General features: G+C 36.7%; 1 protein-coding gene across 2 annotated transcripts in view; it reads right to left on the bottom strand.

The window, feature by feature from the left end:
- Positions 1-3,274: 3,274 nt before the first annotated feature.
- RBBP6 (RB binding protein 6, ubiquitin ligase) overlaps positions 3,275-21,646 on the bottom strand; it is a 31,410-nt gene continuing 13,038 nt past the window's right edge. The window contains exons 5-18 of one of the 2 annotated variants that reach the window (XM_004268586.4): positions 19,806-19,894; positions 19,595-19,691; positions 19,103-19,242; positions 16,198-16,370; positions 14,656-14,759; positions 14,203-14,537; positions 11,942-12,038; positions 11,764-11,842; positions 11,599-11,653; positions 11,000-11,068; positions 8,558-8,920; positions 8,168-8,269; positions 5,573-7,330; positions 3,275-5,271 (exon numbers count right to left, since the gene is read on the bottom strand). In XM_004268586.4, the coding sequence (XP_004268634.1) occupies positions 3,690-5,271; positions 5,573-7,330; positions 8,168-8,269; positions 8,558-8,920; positions 11,000-11,068; positions 11,599-11,653; positions 11,764-11,842; positions 11,942-12,038; positions 14,203-14,537; positions 14,656-14,759; positions 16,198-16,370; positions 19,103-19,242; positions 19,595-19,691; positions 19,806-19,894 (5,043 nt within the window). In that variant the 3' untranslated portion in view covers positions 3,275-3,689. The remainder of the gene's footprint in view (positions 5,272-5,572; positions 7,331-8,167; positions 8,270-8,557; positions 8,921-10,999; positions 11,069-11,598; positions 11,654-11,763; positions 11,843-11,941; positions 12,039-14,202; positions 14,538-14,655; positions 14,760-16,197; positions 16,371-19,102; positions 19,243-19,594; positions 19,692-19,805; positions 19,895-21,646) is intronic. The other variant, XM_004268587.4, reaches the window with a different exon arrangement.

The raw sequence follows: 21,646 nt of genomic DNA, 5'->3' as shown, positions 1-21,646 counted from the left end.
GTGCACAGGCTTCTCATGTGGTGGCTTCTCTTGTTGCGGAGCATGGGCTCTACGCGCACGGGCTTAGGTGCTCTGCAGCATGTGGGATCTTCCCGGACCAGGGATAGAACCCTTGTCCCCTGCACTGGGGATTCTTAACCACTATACCACCAGGGAAGCCCTAAAAAGGTCCTTTTAACATGATCTTAAAAATAATCTCAAAGGCAACAAAGACTTGATAAACTTTATACTTGAGGTTACTGAAAAAATTCACGTGAAATCTTTGAATATTCCTGTTAACCCCATTTCTTTCATATTGTATGCCTGTTATTCACTTCTAGCAGCTCTACATTACCCTTTATCAAGGAGTTAAATGGTTTACTTTTATTCAGTTCTCTTTTCATGATCATTCTCAATTCTTAAAAAATGTGAAAAATGTTAATGTCAAAAGGATGTGATTATGACATATAAAAAGAAAAAGCAGGGTACACTATATACATGTATTAGAGAGGCCTTTGTTGTTAAGAGACCCACTGAAGCTAGCTTAAGTAAACGGCAGTGGTGTAAAAGCACTCAGAAGTTCCAAATCAGAGGTTCTGTTCTATGTAGTTTTGTACAATAAGAACAGTGCTCATTAAAGGAATTAAAGGCAGGAAAAAGTGGACAAGACATAGATGAGGACATTTGCACAAATCAGGATGCATAAACCATTAACTAGCTTTCTACCTCTCTGAATCCCTGTCCTAAACATTTTGGAGGGCATCTGCTTTCTTCATTTGGCATGCTGAGACTAGCAAAGGAGTTATTTTTAGATTCCTAATTGTAAGGCTTTGGAGTTTCCCTGGCACACTGAAGCAGCTAGTCACTGGAAGGATACTATCACCCAAGTCTATAGTAGCTCAAAAGTTTTTTCCTGTCTTTAAAAAGTTGACATATTCCTGGTTTCCGTGATCCATTGAGGGAGACAACCAAACAGAGCCTGTAGTAAGCACTTTGGTGTTACTATAGCATATTCAGTGATTCTACTGCATCTTGAGTATGTATATTGAGGATGGCAGACAGCACTGAGAGAACTCAAAACAATCAAGCTAACTCTCAAACAATGGGTAGGAACTTGTGAAGACAGGCAGAGGAGGAAGGCAATTCCAGCCAGGTGAAACAGCCAACTGAGTTCAGATATAACCTTGTCTTTTTGGAGAGGTTTCACATGTCCAACACCAAATGGCAGGGGTGAGGTGGACAAGTTAGGCACTAGTTGGAGTACCCAAGGCTGGACTGAACCTTCAGAGGCAGTGGAGTTGCCTGCTCAAATCAGCATTAGACAACATGAGCCATCAGGATTTTTAAGGATCAAGTACTGCACCTAGTACAGTACCCGGCACTTATTTCTTAAATTTTCTTTCAAGCCTTTTAATTTTGTTAAGCAGCATGCAGCACCTGTATCTAGATTTGGGGTTTAACCTGTTCAGATACAGCAAGATGGACAAGGGGGAGCAGGTTTGGGGAGTGTTGGCATGTGGCTGAAATGATGGGATATAGGCAACTATAGAAGGAAGGACAATAAAAGAATAACTACGGGATGAGTTGAAACCTCAGGCCAATAGAGAATGGAGCTGAAAAACCAAGTTGCAGATGACATAATGGAGTTTTAATTTAAGATGGGAATGGTGACAGGTGATTAACAACTCTGGAAAACTGTCGTAGGAGTGGACTGCAATTAAAGTGAAGGTGAGTTGAGCTTGAAATAGCAATGCACCTAGGTAATGAAACTGACCTCACATGACAGAATTTATGATAAGAAGTGAGTTCTAGATGCCAAAATCCTCGGTGAACGTGCGAGATATAGTTTAGATTTTGGGTCGAGATTAGTTAAGTATTAAGAGTGTAGTCTTGGGCTTCCCTGGTGGCGCAGTGGTTAAGAATCCACCTGCCAAGGCAGGGGACACGGGTTTGAGCCCTGGTCCAGGAAGATCCCACATGCTGCGGAGCAACTAAGCCCACGCACCTAGAGCCTGTGATCAAGAGAAGCCACCGCAATGAAAAGCCTGTGCACCACAACAAAGAGTGGGCCCCACTTGCCGTTAACTAGAGAAAGCCCACGTGCAGCAACAAAGACCCATCTCAGCCAAAAAATAAACAAATAATTTTAAAAAAGTGTAGTCTTGCTGGAGTATCTGAAAATACAAGTGGTATGTGTTGTGGGTAGGGTGGGGTGAGGTTGGCAGTGGGTAGAACAGGCATCCCATCCCCAGTGATGGAGATGTCGAGGAATAAAAAAATGTGACTTCAGAAAGTCAAGTCGGTTTCATTTAAAGGCAGCATTTCCCAAACTTAACATTTCCCAAACTTTTCCCAGCATTTCCCAAACTTAACATTTCCCAAACTTAACTCAGTCCTGAATGGCTTTCATAAGGCTAATAGCATTCTTACTATCACCCTTACAATTTTTCTTTAAATCACTTTTTCCTTAAATATTAAATGCTGCATTATACACATTTAAGTATGTTTGTATACCATCTAAAACCGAGTACCAACAATGGTATACAATACTGCAAATATTGTACTGTACGCTCTGGAAATAATGAATCAAGGCAAGACAGGAAGTTAATAAAAGTTGCTGCTAATGTAAACCCTTTCCTCTTCTACTACCATAGTCCAATGCCCCTTGCCAAAGTACTTTAGGACCACTACCTCACACTAGAACTGGTCTTTTCCTGCTTTTAGGCATTGTCTTCTTAATCTGCATTTATACAGCTATGTTTCTAACGTACCATTCTTATCCTACTTCCCGACATCCTTTCAATAGCTTTTTATTGCTTACAATAAACTTCCTAAACCAGAGCCATTAAGGAAATCCATTGTAGCCTTACCTAGTGCTTCTTGCCTCCTATTGCTGCTTGCTTCTGTCACCTGGACAGATTGGGTAGGCCACAGACTGTTGTGTTATTTAGTACTTTATCAAGGAATTTAATACTCATTTATCAGGGTTTCAAGAAAAATACATAACCATAAACAAATCAAAATTCCTCATCTCTAAAATTCATGTCCAAACTTCTAATTACTATATTTAAGACCCTTCCAGATTTATTCAACCAGATCTCCAATTAACCATGATTTCTTATTTCTGGCTACCTATTACCAGCCCACTAATAAAGTACATTTTCCATGTTTACTTCAGAATTTTACATATACAGTTCAGCTTATACTAAAGCCTCAAAGGATATTTTAAATATGAAAATGGAAGGGGGAAGAGACATGACACACTTTCCTTCAAATAAGGCAGATATTCAACATCTGAAAAGTTTACTGAAAACTTTTATTGTAATCAAAAAGTGACATAACGGAGTTGTAATGAATTCAGCAAATCATTCTGCTGATATTTTAGAACTGATATCAGCTTTTGCCAGGCAATTAAAAAAATTCAATGTGAAAATTTCACAGTACAGTAAACTCCACCCCAACTAATTATGGTGGTTAAAAATAATAGGCCCTAGCAAAACCTCTCATGTTACATGGTCACAACTCACAATTCTGTACAAAAGTTCGTGTTATAAAGCTCTGATGTAAAAATCAAATAATCAAGCAGCAATATTTTAAGTGCAGCACAGGGTCTTCCATATCATTATTTACAAGGCTTGAATCTCTTTACATTATAACAAAATTTAATACAGATGACTTAGTAATTAAGTCAATTTTTAAAATCTGCCCTTTTACACAGTGACAGATTTCACTTTTTGGTCATCTTTCTCCTTCTCCTTTTCTTTATCTTTGCTCTTCTTTGACTTCTTTTTCTTATGTTTGTGTTTTTGGCTTTTTTCCAATTCTACTTCAGTGCCTGCATGTTTCTTATGCTTCTTATGTTTTTTATGTTTCTTGTGCTTTTTCTTTTCTTTCTTTTTCTTCTTCTTCTTGCTGTCCTGACTTTCTGCAGAGCTAGCACTGCTACTGTGGCTTCGGGTTTGGCTTCCAGAAGGGCTATGACTTCTACTTGGACTGACACTAGGGCTGCTTTGACTCTGGCTCCTGGTTACACCTACCTGGCTGACTGCTGCCATGTCCAGGCTCTCTTTTGCTTTCTCCATTACTTTATCTTTCAGTTCCTTAGAAATTTTCCCTGAAGTTTCTTCCTCTTTTACAGATACATTGCTTTCACTGTCACTTTCATTGTAATCTGGTTCAAAAGCAGCTTCATCAGTTTCTCTAGTTAAGTCAGAGGACAGTCGAGAGGAATGACTTAACTGGGGTTTAGGCTTGATGGTGTTCTTATCAATTTGCCCAGTAACTTGCTCCTTCTCAATCTGTGGGTCCGGCGGGTTAAGTATATACAGTGATTTATTGCCACTTGACTCTTTATTGTTCTTTGCCTCTAACACATGTTTCTCACGATCTTTACAGGGATTTTTATCTACAGATTTCGTCTCTTCACTTGAACGTTTAGTATCATAAGTGGATTTATGATCATGAGGTTTTTTGTCTCTTGAGGGACTAGAGTTACTTTTTTTGGAATCTCCTGTTCCTTTTTTAGGCAAATCTCTCTCCTCCCTTGGCTTAGTTTTTTGTCCAGCTGCAGAGTCTTTACTGCGAGAAGGAGAGTCTTTTCTTCTTGTTAATTCATTCCTTTCATCTCTACGTTTGGAACTTGAATACTCTCTGTTGTCATAATCAGTTTTTTTGTCTCTGTTGGGAGTGAAGTCTTTATTTGAGGAACCTCGAATGGAATCATGCTTATCTTCTTTGCCAGAAGTTCTAGTCTCTTTGGAAGATTGAGACAGACTTTTAAAATTTCCTTGCTCATTCAGACGGTCCAGATTACTATCTTTCTCTGGCTGAGTGCTGTTCTTCCTCTTTTCTGGGTTTTCCTTTTCCAACACTGAATGATCTCGATCTTTGGTTTTCCCTTTTTCACTAGATGCAGAGTTTTTTGAACTTTTGACCTCATGCTGTGTAATTTCATGGCTCACTTCCTTGGTGAGTTTCTGAATTTTCTCTGACGACTCATTTTCTTTTTCAGTATATTTGACTGCATTTGATGGTTTAGTGCTAACATTTTTTATAACACTGGCAGGTTTTCCTACACTTGATATAGGCTGTGTGGTGGATTTAACATCTTCTTCTTCAGATTCAAAGTCATCTTTATCCCATTTGGATTGAGGAACCTGAATCATAATAATAACATCTTCAGCAGGAGCTGTGTTATCATTATTATATTCTTCCATTGTTTTAATGACAGTTCGCTTTGTATCTGTTTTTTCTTCAGATTTCCGCACAGGACTGCCTCCAGTTGAACTGGTGCTAAAAAGAATTAAAATATTTTTTAATTCATGAAGAACTTACAGTTATTAAACATTGATAAGTATAAAAAGACCAACTTAAACATGATAAATGTCCTTTTAACTTTCAAAAGCCACTTATTTTGCTGAGATATAAAGATTTAAGTGTATGATTATATAAAAACAAATGTGGCTCACCCCCAAAATCTACTTATCTTTTAACAATTCCTTTCTTCAAAGACAAGAGTAACCAGCTAACCCCCAACATCAATACATTCTTAATGATCATATTCCACTTTTTCCACCCACCCATTATCAGATACCTGGTATAATCCACGAGTGTTGAGCTGGATCCTTCAGTTCCAGTCACTTTTCGTCTGACCTTTCCTTTGATTTTTTCTTGTTTAACTTTGCCAGATGTTGACTCCAATTTTTCAGAGGGTTCTTTTGTATTAGATATATTTTCTGTACTTCCAATTTTTTTACCAGTTTCTCTGTTAAGCTTGATTTTTTTGGCTGGAGCAGTTGATGATGAAATTTTGTCTTTTTCAGGCGTCCTATCCAGCTTTTCAATATCAAGTTCCATTTTGCGCTTTGGTGATGGTTTCACTATTTCAGTTACTTCTAATTTAGAGATTTTCATTGAAGATGACTCAAAATCTTTATCTCCACCTTTCTCTTCAGTTTTTCTTTTTCTTTTTTCTCCCTTGCTATCAAGTGGTTTACTCTTATCATTGGGCTTCTTGGTCTTTTCTTCCTTACTAGTTAGCTTCTCTGACTTGACGTCTTTGGAGTAGTCCTTCTTCACTTTTTCCTCTTTGACTGGTTTTGTCTCCTGGTGTTCCTTTACTGACTTAGAGTGAGCTTTTCTGGGGGTACCAATGATCTTTTCATCTTTTTGAGAGGAAGATGATGATTTCACATTGTCAGTCTTTGGAGTCTCCTCTTTGGCTTTTTTAAGTGGAGGTTCAGATCGAGGAGATTTTTCACGCTCTCCATCTAGTTTTTCTTGAGGTCCTTTAGCAGGTTTTGCAACAGTTTCTTTTTTGGACACAGCAGATCCATCATTTTTCCGTTTGGTCTTGTCACCTTTTGCTTTAGGTTTATCTTTTTCTCTCTTGTCTTTTTCAGACACTGATTTAAAAGTAATGGATTCAGCATCCATTGGTTCATCTCTAACAGGTGTAGCATCATCTCTACTTGGGAGAACAAACAATGAGTCTGTTTTATTTTCTTCACCACTTGTTGGCTCTCTTGATTTCCTAGAAGTTTCTAATAACTCTGGGTTTAGAAAGCCTTCACTTTCTTCCCCCTTTCTTCTTTTTCTGTGTTTCTTATGTTTATTTCCTTTACCATCTCCTGAAACATTTTCACTCTCCTTCTCTTTTGACTTTGTATTATCCTTCTGATTGTGACTGTCTCTTGATGAAAGCTTTTCTGGATAGTTGCCACCTATGTTTCGACTTCTATGACTCTGTCCACCAGAGTACTCCTCTCTGCGGCCTCTTGTGAAGGGAGAATTCCTGATATTAAGTGGTAAAAATCTCTCTGGAGAAAAGTTCTCTCTATTTGCTGAAGGTCTAGGCTGTGCTCCAGCAGCATAGCCTTTATAATATTTTTCATACCACTCTCTATATTTTCTCTCCCATTCTCGATAACGTTCTTTTTCAAATGGGTCTCTGAAGTCAACACTCCTCCCGTAATAAGCTTTCATGTCATAAGGTGGTGGAACTTCTCTGTACCTGTTAAAATATTCACGTTCTGTTTCTCCTTGAGGTACATTACGTTTATTAGGAGATTGTCCCCTAAATGCTTGAGGAGATCTTGATCGTGAATGATACCGTCTATATGGGGGTGACCTTGACCTAGATCGATGATACCCGTGCGATCTAGACCGTGAACGGTAATTTCGACTTTTTCCTCTGCCTCTTCTGGGGTATGGAGGTGATCGTGAATAGGAACGAGAATGTGAGCGGCTAAATGATCGAGAATAAGAACGTGATCGTGTTGAACCAGATCTTGATTTAGAATAAGTATATGAACTTCTTGAATAGGATGAACCACTATAGGGAGATTTGGACCTAAAAGCAAAAATAAAACAATAGTTGATAGTTGAGAAATATATACAAAATAAAACACAGACTCTCAGATTTCAGTATGTTCTCCTCATGGTTCATTATTTATTTATATCATTTCATCTTAGATGATTAAAGAGGCACAGTGACCTCTACTGGAATGGAATAAAGTACACAAAGATCGGAGCAATCACTTGTTATAAAACAAGAGTGAAATCTTAACAATTAGAGTGAAGTGCATTAATGTACCGTGAGTTATATGACCTAGCATTAAATAAAATGCCAATTAAATTTAAACATTACTTCCTATCTGATTATTAAGTAGGAGTAACTTTTTTTGTCCTACGTTGGCCAATAGTCTAGCTTTAAAAGGAACATCTCAAGCATAAAAAATAAGTCTTTTAAACAAACTTCCTGGGAATATTTATAATTCAGTTTTTCTATCAATAAAGCAACTTGTATTCTACTATTAGTTCATAATCACACAGGTTAATGTTCCAGCAGAAAGCTGTAGCCTTAGGTAAAAGGGGCCTCAGAAATGTAATCTTTGGCTAGTCCACTATTTTTTTCCTTCCACAAACATTTCCCAATTATTTCACACTATAAATAACTTCAAGGGACAAGGGCAATTTAATCCCCATAACTGCTAGTTTTACACAATAGAATTTACAGTGAGATATTTCAATAAACAGATATTGGGAAATAAGCTACATTTCCATTTTTATAAACCTAGACCGAATCAGAAAAATTCCATCACTGCAATGTTATTTATATCCATAGCTAATCCCTGGATATTCAAAGTCCCATTTGTAATTCTGTTGTGAAGGCTTGCAAAACACTAACCTGGAAAATGAGCGCCTACGCTCCTTTTGAATCTTTTTGTATTCCATCAATTCCTTAGCAAAATCATTTGTAAACTCATCTAGCTTGGACTTTTTCTTTTCCCTAGTAAAATAAAGTTAAAGAGCGAAAGTTAACAAAAATCATTTAAGAAAACTAACAAGACAAATGTAATTAGATCATGAATGAAATGAATGAAATTGTCATTAGTTTTCCACTTTAAAACTATAAATAACTAGGAATCCCTGAGGAAGCTGCTTGTATGGCTTGGTTTAATTTTTAGGTGATTTTTCTTATACTAACTGGAAACACTGGAAAATGCTTCCAAAGATACCTATTTAACGTTACATCAGAAAATGAAAGTGTAGAGTAATTTCAAATTCAAACACTTACTCTTCTTTTAGTCGTCGTTGCTCTCTATAGAATTCTTCCCTGGACAAAGGTGGTGCTTGTGTTGTTGGGATGGTATTTGAATGAGCTGTCTGTACTCCTGATGATACCCAAGGTGTTGATAAATTGGCCGGAGCTGGAGGAAACCCTGGAGGGGGAACACTATACCCAGCAGGTGGTGGCTGGCCAGGAGGAAACTGAGGAGAAAACTGTGGAGGAGGAACACCTGGAGGGAGAGGAAGCGTGTGGGGAGGAGGAGGATACAAGGGAGGGGGTGGGACAGGTACAAAAACTGGATTTGCTGGTAGTGATGGGCCTTGAGTTCTCTGTGATCTTTCGCTGTGGTGTCGTCCACGGTTTATACTTCTGGAAAAATAAATTCCAAGATATTAAAGCATCTGAGACAAGTAACCTTATCTTTTCTACTCATAATCTTTTCAATCCACAAACAAGGAAAAGAATCAACTATTCAAATAAGCACAGGGACACTGATATTGTTTATATGTAAAAGTAACATCATTTATATGTTAAAAACAACATTTAAGGCCAGTTAGGGATTGAGATAAGTTTACAAGGTCTTCTTTATATGGAGATGCCATACTTTTATCTTTTGATAAAAGTTATCTTTTGTGAAGTCCAAATATCACTCCACAATGATCTCATTACTTCCTAATCTGTCATTTAAAGGAACTGACAGGTTAATGTCTCTGTGACCTATTTCTCCCCAAAATGCCTTCCAAGACCAAAAGTTTAAATGAAGAAAACCCACTTCCTATAATATTTTTGAGGAAATAAGACCCTTCAAAGTAGAATAAACATGGGACTTCCCTGCTGGCATGGTGGTTAAGAATCCACCTGCCAGTGCAGGGGACACGGGTTTGATCACTCGTCTGGGAAGATACCACATGCTGTGGAGCGACTAAGCTCATGCACCACAACTACTGAGCCTGCATTCCACAACTACTGAAGCCCACGCGCCTAGAGCCCGTGCTCCGCAAACAAGAGAAGCCACCGCGGTAAGAAGCCCATGCACTGCAACGAAGAGTAGCCCCCCCACAAAAAAAAGAGTAGCCCCTGCTCCCCTCAACTAGAGAAAGCCCGCGTGCAAGCAACAAAGACCCAACACAGCCAAAAACAAACAAACAAACAAATTTATTTAAAAACAAAGTAGAATAAATACTAGTTTTAACATTTGTAATTAACAACTGAAAATCTCACTTTTTCTCTCAAAGGGTTAGATTAAAATTAACGGTGCTAGCCAAAGTTTCTAAATTCTGCCTCATCAAACAAACAGTGGCTTCTTCAAAAAAAGTGGGCTTATTTCTGTTAAGCTAAAAGGATCTTTAAATTATAGGTAACTGGTATACAATAGCAGCAGCTGGGATTTAGATTTCAGGTCTCTTTTCAGAGTCTGATTAGTAAATGTTATCTTCTTATTAAATATGTGATCTAGCAACAAAACAGTAGTTATCTTTCATAAGCTTAGCAATTCTCTTTGGAGCACTAGAAGATACCCTTAAGTATGACCTAGATAGTAAGAACTATATGGCTTACTTCTTAGATTAACACTGCTTGTGCATCTTCTGGGCAAGGGCCCCTAACAATCTTCTGTCTAAACTTTTGGAAGAGAAGATGGTAGAAGATGGGGATAACTGAGTCTAGGGGAGAAATAAATCCAAGTCTTCTTCACATTTGGGAGCTGAGCTCGTTAACATCCATCTTAAATTAAATTGACACCTTAGTTTGTCTGGGCCTTACTGACCACCCTCTACACTCAACAGAGTAAATGTAAGCCAGTATTCTGCTGTGTGCTGACAGGGAGAAAGTAGTCCTTGGGAAGGAGTAGTAAAGATGTAGCCTTAAAAAACCATTTAAAAATAAATAAAAATTAAAAAAACCCATTTAAAACACTAAATGTAGGGACTTCCCTGGTGGCGCACTCGTTAAGAATCCGCCTGCCAATGCAGGGGACATGGATTCAAGCCCTGGTCCAGGAAGATCCCACATGCCGTGGAGCAACTAAGCCCGTGCGCCACAACTACTGAGCCTGCGCACTAGAGCCCATGTGCCACAACTACTGAGCCCATGTGCCATAACTACTGATGCCCGTGTGCCTAGAGCCCGTGCTCCACAAGAGAAGCCACAGCAATGAGAAGCCCGCGCATGGCAACGAAGAGTAGCCCCTGCTCGCCGCAGCTAGAAAAAGCCTGCGTGCAGCAATGAAGACCCAATGCAGACAAAAATAAATAAATTTATATATATATATAAAATATTAAATGTAATCTATTCTTTTATAGGCCTCTTAAGGGCAACTACTTAAGATATAAGTGAGGAAAGTATAAACCAAATGAACCCACTCCCCCTACCACTACTGTGCTTTAATTTGTGTTATATTTTTCAGTGTGTCATCAGATTACTGTTTTTCAAGATTTTTAGCAAGCCTACCTGTAGCAGCTTCTCTCCCCTCTTCTAATTTGCTGTGGTGGAGAAACCAGATATCCAAGCTTGTTGGAACTGTGTGGAAAGAAGGATAAAATAGGCTTGAGTATTATACACACCTTTTCATGTGTAGACTTTAATATACCTATTTTAACTATTCTGAAAACTTTTCCTTACTCCCTGATCCTGATTCTTAAACTTGTTTCAGACAGAGATATGAGCAAGTGTTATATTTACTTAAAATGAAATATTCTTTCTGATTAACATATTATAAACAATTAAGCTTCAATATATATTTTATGTAATATTGTATTTTAATTAGCATTCTGTAAGTTTCTCTATGACTTATTGTTATAGAAAAGGAGAAGAGCTCTTTTATCTGCTGGACACTATGCAGAGGCATTTGACATGTGAGGTAAGTAGTCTTCATATAGTAGTCTTCATATAGTCTTGAATTTGTGACATTTTACATAAAAACTGTGTTAACATGGCATATAAAAGAGGAGTTCACAGTAAAAGACACTCAGCACACACTGCTGAGATTGTAATTTCCATCATCTGGTTAGAAAGCAATCATCTGAAGATTATTTGAGACATATACTTACTGTTCCCAACCTGGTCGACCACCACCTGGACGAGCAGTGTTTATTCTTACTGGACCTTGGAAACAAAAATAAACAAAACCAATAAGTAAATATAAAATTACAGGTTAAATAAAGTTAAAATTATTTTTTAAGGAAAAAAGTTCAAACCAAAATCATTTTACTCACCAGTTGTGGGGATCAATTGTCCATGCAATAATGACTGTCCAAGCAAAGATGGGGTTCCAAGTACAGGCACCTGGTAACCCTTTAGGAAGAAACCAAAAAGGTATAGTTAAAAAAACAAAACAAAAAACTCTACTGTAATAATAATAAATCTCCAAATTTAAAAGCCAGTGAAACTTACCTTCTCTTCCATAAGGGCAGTAATTGCAATTGAAGAGGCTCCCTTTGAATGTTCAGATGCAAGTGCTGCAGCTGGCAGTATTTTATTATCAGAATCCCTAGATAATAATATAATTTACAATACATTAAAAAGTCACCAGCAATGGAGGATTAAAGTTACAAACTTCCAGTTATATAAGATAAATAAGTACTTGAGACGTAATGTACAACATGATGACTATAGCTAACACAGCTGTATGGTATATAGGAAAGCTGTTAAGAGAGCATAGATCCTGAGTTCTCATCACAAGAGAAAAAAATTTTTTTTCCTTTTTATTGTATTTACACATGAGAAGACGGATGTTAGCTGAACCTGCTGTGATAATTATTTCACAATATATGTAAGTCAAATCACTGTACTGTATGCCTTAAACTTATACAGTGATGTATGTCAATTATTTCTCGATAAAACTGGAAAAAAATAGGCAATATTTTCCATATTTTTGAAAAAAAATTCCATGTTACAAGGATGTGAGTCATATTTAAGAGGCCTCTATATATAATACTTGTAAAGTTTGAAAAATAATAGACCTGAAGGAAATGTCTGCATTACACAAATATTCTTATTTCAGGAATACATAATCTGTGATAATAGGATTATAAAGTTTACTTCTGCATGTAATGAGTAAAAATTATCAAAGGAAAATAAAGAGTAAAAGTCACATCTTGTTACTGTTCATCCATCACACTTCCATTAAGATGAGTTACATCAAAGATGATGAAACCTTCTGGGGAAAGTGAGAGAGGACTGGACTTTTTTCTTCAAAAGTAAGTGAAATGTAAAATGAAGAAGCCTCCTTAAGAAGTACAATCGGGCTTCCCTGGTGGCGCAGTGGTTGGGGGTCCACCTGCCGATGCAGGGGACGCGGGTTCGTGCCCTGGTCCGGGAGGATCCCGTGTGCCGCAGAGCGGCTGGGCCCGTGGGCCATGGCCGCTGGGCTTGTGCGCCCAGGGCCTGTGCTTCGCAATGGGAGGGGCTGCGGTGGTGAGGGGCCCGCGTACCGCAAAAAAAAAAAGAAGTACAATCTATGATAGATATTGGTTCAGTTTTAAGACTAGTAAAGCTAAAAAAAAAAAAAAACTTGAGAGACAAAATAAATAAATAAAGGATTAAGAGTAAATTCTACTTCCACCTCTACCACTAAATTAAAGGGTAACCTTAGATAAGTCAATGAACTCTCTGGGCCTTATTCCCACTATTAATCAAATAAAAGGCTGAAATAGGTTAAGTGGGATTTAAAAAAAATTTTTATTTTATTCACGTATAGCTGATTTATAATGTTAATTTCTGCTGTACAGCAAAATGATTCAGTTATACATATATATACATCCTTTTTCACATTCATTTCCATTGTGGTTTATTACACGATATTGAATATACAGTTCCCTGTGCTATACAGCAGGACCTTGTTTATCCATCCTATATATAATACTTTGCAGGGATTTCTTAAATATACTTGTAAAGGTCCTACTCCTAAAGATTTTGTTTCTGGGAACAAACCCCTGGCATCTATTTTTTAAAAGCTGGTTGATTTTTTAAGCCTTTATGAGCCATTGGACTATAAAGGTCCCTTTCATTTCAGGAGTGGTAGGATTTAAATGAGTTTTCACTACTCTCCTACATAATTATGCTCCAAAACAATCATTTCTTGACCTCTCTACTTCTACCAGTATTTCATCCCCTCTTTCTCTATTTATCCAAATTGTTCTTAGTTCTGCTCAAATCTACTGTTTTCTAATAACACCATAAGAGGTGACCATAAGTGACCTCTCCCTCTTGTGAACTGCAGAGCTGACTGTCATGGGATATTATTCAACATTTAATGTGACTTGCTGGCAATGTATATAGTTTCTGACCTTGGGATGCTTAATAATTTGCAAATGAATCTCCTTCATTTGTCTGTTCTTCCAGTAAAACTTAGCCATTTCTTTCTTTTTTTTTTTTTTTTTAAATTTGGCTGTATCGTGTGGCTTGTGGGATCTTAGCTCCCCAACCAGGGATCGAACCTGGGCCCCAGCTGTGCAAGTGCCAAGTCCTAACCACTGGACTGCCAGTGAATTCCCAAAGACTAGGTCATTTCTTACAAGTCATCCACCTTACTGAGCACAGTGGGATGCAACAGACTGAAGGTCACTAAAACAACTGTTAAAGCAATATACAATTAAAAAAACTACATCACTGATCTCACTTGTTTCCTAACAGCGAGAAATACATAGACTTACCGAAAAGGTCCATCTGATTTTTCTGAGTGGACTGATATGGAGACTGTTGCAGTTATATCAGGTACAGGGGCTGGGGTAGAAGATGGATTTCCAGGCACAGGAGGGGCCAAGGAAGACTGATTAGAGGTTAATGAAGATATGGATGGAGCCGGGTGAGTTGATGATGTCACTGGAATCATCAGAGGATCTTGTTGTCTTGATATTGGAGACCTCATCAGAGGTTGTAGGTTCCGTTGAATGAGTGGTCTTGGAGGTGGTAGTTGGGGTGGGGGTGGAGGTAACTGTTTTCTTAGTCTTTTCGTATAACCAGTTTCATTTTTGAAGTTATTAACAGCCTACAGACACCAATCATAAAAATGCAGAAAAATGTAATGTAGTATTTACTCAAGTACGGTTAAATCAATTAAAAGATTTTTAAAATTTTTTCATAAAAAGTGATACAAATATAGCTACCTGCCGTAAGAACTTATTGGCAATTAAAGCATCAGGAGAGACATCATTCTGATGACATGTTGGACATGTATGTTCATCTGATTCCAAGAGAGCTGTCCTTATACCTATGTATAAGATTTTAAATATTAACAAAAGCATAGTTAGGAACCCAGTTTTTACTGAATCAATTAAAAAGACAGTTTACATGTGTTCAGTTACATTACTGTTTTTCAAGCACACATCACTAACCATTTCTATTCTTAGATTAAGAAATTTAAAAGTAAAATTTCTCGCCTGATAGCACTCCTCTGCTCTAATCTCTCTCTATCTTAAAAACAGAAGTAATGGATATAAGCTAAACAAACATTTAAACTGAGAGAAAAGATGCTCTTTCCCAAATACTATTCTCTGTGTTTAGCTAGTAATCGCAATATTATAGGGAAAAAAAAGAGAAAAGAAATAGTCTACAAAGAGACAAAAACATTATATGGCTAATATAGGGCTTTTAAAAAAGCATCACTTGGGAATTCCCTGGTGGTCCAGTGGTTAGGACTCCGCACTTTCACTGCTGAGGGCCCGGGTTCAATCCCTGGTAGGGGAACTAAGATTCCACAAGGTATGTGGTGCTAAGAAAAAAAGCATCACTAGAAAAAGGCATTATAAATAACAGAAGCATTATTCAGGCAAGGAAATCAGAGACATCTATAGCACAGCAGGTAAGAACCAACACTAAATTATAGATGCACTGACTATGCTTCAGTGTTGCAAAAAATCCAATCATAAGTGGTCTGTTAAATTCAAGACACACTCTGAAACAACTTTTAAGTGACCTCTTCTTGACTTTGGTCTTCACTGAAGAGGCCCCATAAAAAAGATTTGTATTCCAAAACTACCTTTATTTTGTGGCTGTGAGACCAGGGATCAAACCTGCGTCCCCTGCAGTAGAAGTGTGGAATCCTAACCACTGGACTGCCAGGGAAGTCCCCCCAAACCATCTTTAGAAATGATGAAGACCAGAGCAGGACTGAGCAATGAAATTTTCAGATGACGTAAGAAGGGACAAACTTAAGATAAGTGGCAGAAAAAAAATCAAGTGCTAATAGAATATAAATGATTCACAAGTAACCCCCTGGCAAATGTTGGGTAATATCTTTACAGAGTAGTTCTCAATCACACTTAAGAATTTTAGAATAAGCTATTTTTCACATTCCTAGAAAGGGACTTAGATATCATTTAAAAGTACTTCTGGAATATCTAAAGCCCAAAAGGCTTTTAAATTTCTGTATACCATTTAAAACACAGAGGAAATAAAAATCCTACATTTTATAAAACCTCAGTAAAGTCACCTTGATGAAGGTAAAGAATGTGGTCAATTCTAATATTTAAAAGGACAAGGAGGTGGTTGTTTTTTTTTAAAAAAAGTAGCAACAAAAAGTTATTAAATGCTCATTGATTAATTTATCAATAATTCATATTATTAAAATATACAATATTGCTAACAGCCTTTCCAAGGAAATACACATACTCTAAATTATGTATTGTCAAAGATTCAACATTTCTTACATTCATCACAATAACTATTTCCACAGCATGGAATGACAACAGCATCAGTCATAATATCTTTGCAGATGAGACACAACAATTCATCTGGGATAGGATCATCTTCTTCTGAAGATGATGATGGTTCCTCTGGTAAAAAAGGTGGTTTTTCTTTTTTCCCAATTGCATATGCTTCTCTGTAAAAGAAAGTTTTAGTGTTGTAACATTGTTAAGGCAAAGTATTTCCAAAAAAATTTATATATTCTACTATACCATAATGGATGCTTATAATTCAGTACAATGTCAAATCAGTTTATATAAGTGTGTACCTCCCAAAATAAGGCAGCAGTTATGAACATCCTCCCCTGAACAAAAAGATATAAAACAAAATCCTAAACAAGTATAACAAAAAAGAAAAAAAATGCTATGAAAGTGGCTAAAAGGATCTTCGAATCTGTAACTCTAAGAACTGAGAGCCAGAGAAGTAAAGCGACAGAATCAGTGCCACAAAGTTATATTTATATGGGTGGCAGAGACGGGATTTGAGCTTAAGCTATGACAACACCCTAATCACTATTTTCTGTACTACCATGTTTCTTGGGGGAAAAAATTGTTTTTTCTTCCTCCATAGTCTAACAGTCCCCAAAACCTGTGAAGGTACTAATGTGAATACCACAATATGGGAAACTAAAATTGGAACTGACATTACACAATTAAGGGGGATAATTCAAGGGAAATATGTCACTAATCACACCAGTAATTAATAGCCAGAATTAGACTTCAAAACAGTGGTCTACTATACTTAACATTTTAAGAGAGATTAATCTATTTATAGTCAATTAAGAAATATTCATGACTTAGATATTAAAAATATGTGTAAAAAATTTAAAGGAACACCTCATTAGATATTTGGAGGTCCATTTTTCGTAGAAATGTACTTTGCAGAAATGTTGGGTATTAAATATATTAAAAATAAAAAACCAAAATATTCTATTCTCAGACTTATCACCAGTGCTTCCAACACGCTCATCTTTGTAATCAGGCACATTTGTAAAACACAGGAATTCCTAGAGAAATCCTTTCTGTTTCATTCAGGAACAGAGTGTGTTCATCTCAAATGCTAAAATGAAAGAATCTCATCTGCACAGAGCAGGGTACCTTAGGTGTGTTATTTGTGTTGCAGTTGCTCCATAGACATCACCACGATTCCAGAAATATGTATCAATTTGCTTATGCCCCATTGTTCCCAATTTGTGAAAGAGGAGTCTCCCACTGCCCAAAAGAGAGAAAAGAAAAAAAAAAAAAGAGGAGAAGAGAGGATAGAAAAAGAAACAGAAGAAGAGTCTAAGTTGCTTATCAGTGGTGTTAGTGGAGAAGGTGAAAGTTTCATTTAAAATATTTGGGTTCCCATTTTCCCCAGTATTTGCTGTGTGTTTGGCACAAATGGGCTTCTGTATTTCAGTATTCAAAAGCAATGAAGTTAATTATTAGTAGGGGTTCACAGGTGATGTTAATTTTTCCAACACAAATTTCTATTTAAATACTTTAATATCTACATATTATATTAATATGTAGCCGTCTGCTCTTAAATTGTGTCTGTAAAAGTCATCAATTTCAACCTAAAGCTGTTTGGAATCATGTATGAAATGTCTGAATTAGAAACAGCGTAACAACAAATTGCTCTAAGATGAACCACAAAAACACAGGATGGTAGACTGATAAAAAATAGATGAGAGTGAAGTTGAGAAAGTGAGTAGGGCTGGGAGTTTAGGAAAACATTAATTCTTATCTGTGAACTACAACAATGTATTTACTCAAAAACAATGTATTTACCTACTCAAAAACACAATCTTTTTTCAGTATCATTCTGTAAGCATAGCCATTTTCATCATCCTTACTTGCTCACCACATCTGACAATATAGCATGAAGCTGAGGAGAACTGTTCTTAATATACATTTTGTCACTAAGAACATGGACATCTACTCTCTAAATTGATGTTTCTCAAGGTATGCCCTAAGGATCCCCTAAACTCATAATCTCCTCGAGGACTTGTTAAAAAATGCAGACTCAGAGTCTCATCATATAATCCCTGGGGGCGGGGCAGGGTACCTAGGTTATTTAACATACTTTTGTAAGAGATTCTTATGCACGATTAAGTTAGCGAACCATATTCCAAAGAACACTTAATATTGTGTTTTATATTGTGAGACTTTACAACTGTTGATGGTAATCAAAAAGGTAATTAAATGTATTAATAAAAGCACATAAAATGGGAAGTTACCTAGTTGAACTATGCCTCTAGGTTTACTGTCTATTCATTTCATTAAAAATTGGCTCATAAAATAAAATCTGAAAACACATTAAAAATAAGCATTAAGGTATAGCTTATAGAGCTATAGCTGATCTGAACTAATGGTTTATAAAATAAACCACACTTCAGAATCTTAAGACTCACACAGTATATCCAAACTTATTCAAGATACCTCAGCATTTCCTTTAATCTTGGCACTTAAATTTGCCTTGATATCTTGCAGAACTTTTATTCTTAACCGTCCTGCTTCTCAGAAAGTTTAAGATACTTGTCTTGTTCTTTTAAAGGATACAAACAGCATATAAGACTATGTGGGAGTATGTATGTGAATGAGGAAGAAAGCAGGGAATGACAGAAAAAGAAAAATTAGAAGATCACAAGGGAAGTGGCACTCACTGGCAGCAAAAAAACCCCAAATCCATTTTAAATTTGCTTTAAATGGAGCAGACTGCAGCCTCTCATTCTTAACACAGAAATGCAACATGTGGAGACTAAGTCTTGGTATACAACGTTCATAAGGAATCCAAGTAGCCAACTCACAAGCCCAAGATTAAATAAAACACTACCACCTGGACTGACTGTAGTCTCCATAGATCATACCTAATTTGAATACTTACGCATCTATAGTTGGTATTGCATATTTTCCAGTGTTGGTAAGCATTGCACCTTTCATGTTAGGATCTTTCACCTCCATCATAAAACTTCTGGGAATTCCAGTGCTCTTTTTAATCCTAGGACCAGATTCAAAGTTCTTATCCTATATGTATGGGAAAGGAGAGAGGAGGAAGAGAAAAAGCAGTTACCTTTATTTAATATTAGCTAACACGCAGTGCTATCATATATGATCTCATTTAATCCTCACAACAGCCATGTGAGGTAAGTACTATTATTACCTCCATTTCACAGAGAAGAAATAACAGGCTTGGAGAAATCAAGTAACTTGCTCACTCAGTGGCAGTGTCAAGATTTGAAGCCTGGCAGTTTGGCTCTAAAAGCTATGCTCATTTGCCGTTGTAATAGAGAAGGCAGTATTTACCAAGAAAAATAATATGGCTAAGAAAAGATTTTAAGAAAAATAAGGTGTATCATAGCTTCTACTTTGAACTTACCCCATTTGTTGGGCAATTCTTAATATAATGGCCAGGTTTACCACAACGGAAACAAGTATAAGATGGAGGTGGTGGACCTAGAGGTTTCTTCATGTAACTGAAAGGGGAAAAAAAAATTACATGTACACAAAGACTTGAAAAAAATGCTTTTGATATGGGGGGGATACCCCACCCCAAAGTACCTATTAGTATAAAGTATTTATGAACTTACTTGACTGGGTCGTATTCATGGCCAGATTGCGACATCATTGCTTTAATTTTATCTTCTTCAGAAGCATTGGCTTCAGCCAGATTGGCAGTCTGTTTAACAGGTAATTATTTGACACACACATTAGAAACACATTTAAGACCACACAGCCAAAGACAACACCACTCATCCTGTAAAGAGCAGTATCTAATCTTGCATAAAAACAGTTATTTACAAGTATAACCTAGAAGACGCACTGGGAGTTCATTAGGTCATTACATGATGTTTGGGTGTCTATGGTGCTGAAGAAAGTCTTTCTGGGGGCACTCAAACCTTAGACCCTGTTTGTACCTTACATTTAAGATTTGCATACTACTCTTCTAAGAGTTAAAAACTGAGATTAAGCTAGGAGAGAAACACTTGATGTTTTTAAGTCTTAAAAATAGTTCAAGTGTCACAGCATTAAGCATCAAATGTCAAGCATATAACTTGGAGGTAGGGTTGGGGGTAGAACAATTGAACATATTATGCAGCAGATACTACAAGTCAGAAGGCTCTTTTGGTAGTGGTGTCAAATTTCAAACTAAGTGCAAAGCACATGCACTGAGCATTCAAATTTTAAATCCAACTCTCCAAAGATTTATGAACTTTAAGGTATTACATACAATAGTCTAGATATAAGCAGGGTCTAAGGGAGTGAGTCCTAATAACTTGAATCTTCAAGTATCTAGCACTCATATCAGCCATTCATTAGGTTTTAGCTTTACATTCATCCACAAAACAAGCAACCAGTTTTAACACTTTATTGTAATTTTATATACAAAGAATGCTTAACATTAACAGAGCTTAGAACAACAGCAACATTTACAGAAAACTGGATTACAGATGTTGAACAACTAATTTGTTTGAACCCAAACAGTAACTTACAGATAGTTTAAAAAAAAAAAAAAAAAAATCCCCCAAACCTCCAAAACTCCGCAACTGCTTCCCACAAAGAAACAATGGTAGGAATAGACCAAAACTCAAATATGGTCCTTACAGTACACATGAATTAAAACAGTGAACTATAAATTGCTAAAGATGTTAACTCTATGCTAAACCACTTTGCATTAAAAAATTATAGAGATTGGTTTTAGCCCACTTCATGTTTTAGAATCATCAACTTTAATGTTTACTTTTCCCACAACAGGAACTTAAAAAGCTGTATTTGTTACTAGGACATTTTGGGGGATACATTCTAGGGGATAAGGACAAAACCTATAACAAAGCCAAAGACAAGATAGGGACAGCACTAATGGAAAACTCATCTAACTCATTAACCTCGGTTGATAAATTTGGTTTTACATTTCTGATAGGGAAAAAATGATTTTCGGAAAACTGGAAAACTTCCTTCTTGGCCCTCAAAAATCTGCCTGATCTGTAATATTTGCCTTTTTTCCCCTAAAGGCACAATTTGCAAACTAAGTCTATTGTTTTAAAAATTAATCCATCACTAGTGCTTTCCCAAACAAAAGGTACACATTGTTGAGCAGAAAATTGCAAGCAATCTTATCGCAAAACATGGCATATACAATGATTTCAGGAGGTAACAATTTTCCCCTCTGCCAAACATACACATTGGTATATTCCTGCAAACAACTTTATACATTTACACAATTCATGTAGTCTGTGTTCAAACAAATTAGGTTGTTTAAAACTTTTTCTAATGCAGACAGACTACAAGTCTATAGCATAAAGAAACAATTGTATCACATTTAAAATGTTGACCTTCAAGGGATCAATTCAAATATTCAAGAAATAACCACGCAATCGTCCGTGTAAAGGAAAGCTTCTATTTTGGCTGCGTAAAGTCCACATAATTTACA

This window comes from Orcinus orca, chromosome 16 (assembly GCF_937001465.1).
Source record: "Orcinus orca chromosome 16, mOrcOrc1.1, whole genome shotgun sequence".
NCBI classification, from domain to species: domain Eukaryota; kingdom Metazoa; phylum Chordata; class Mammalia; order Artiodactyla; family Delphinidae; genus Orcinus; species Orcinus orca.
This window is presented reverse-complemented; position numbering and strand designations above follow the sequence as displayed.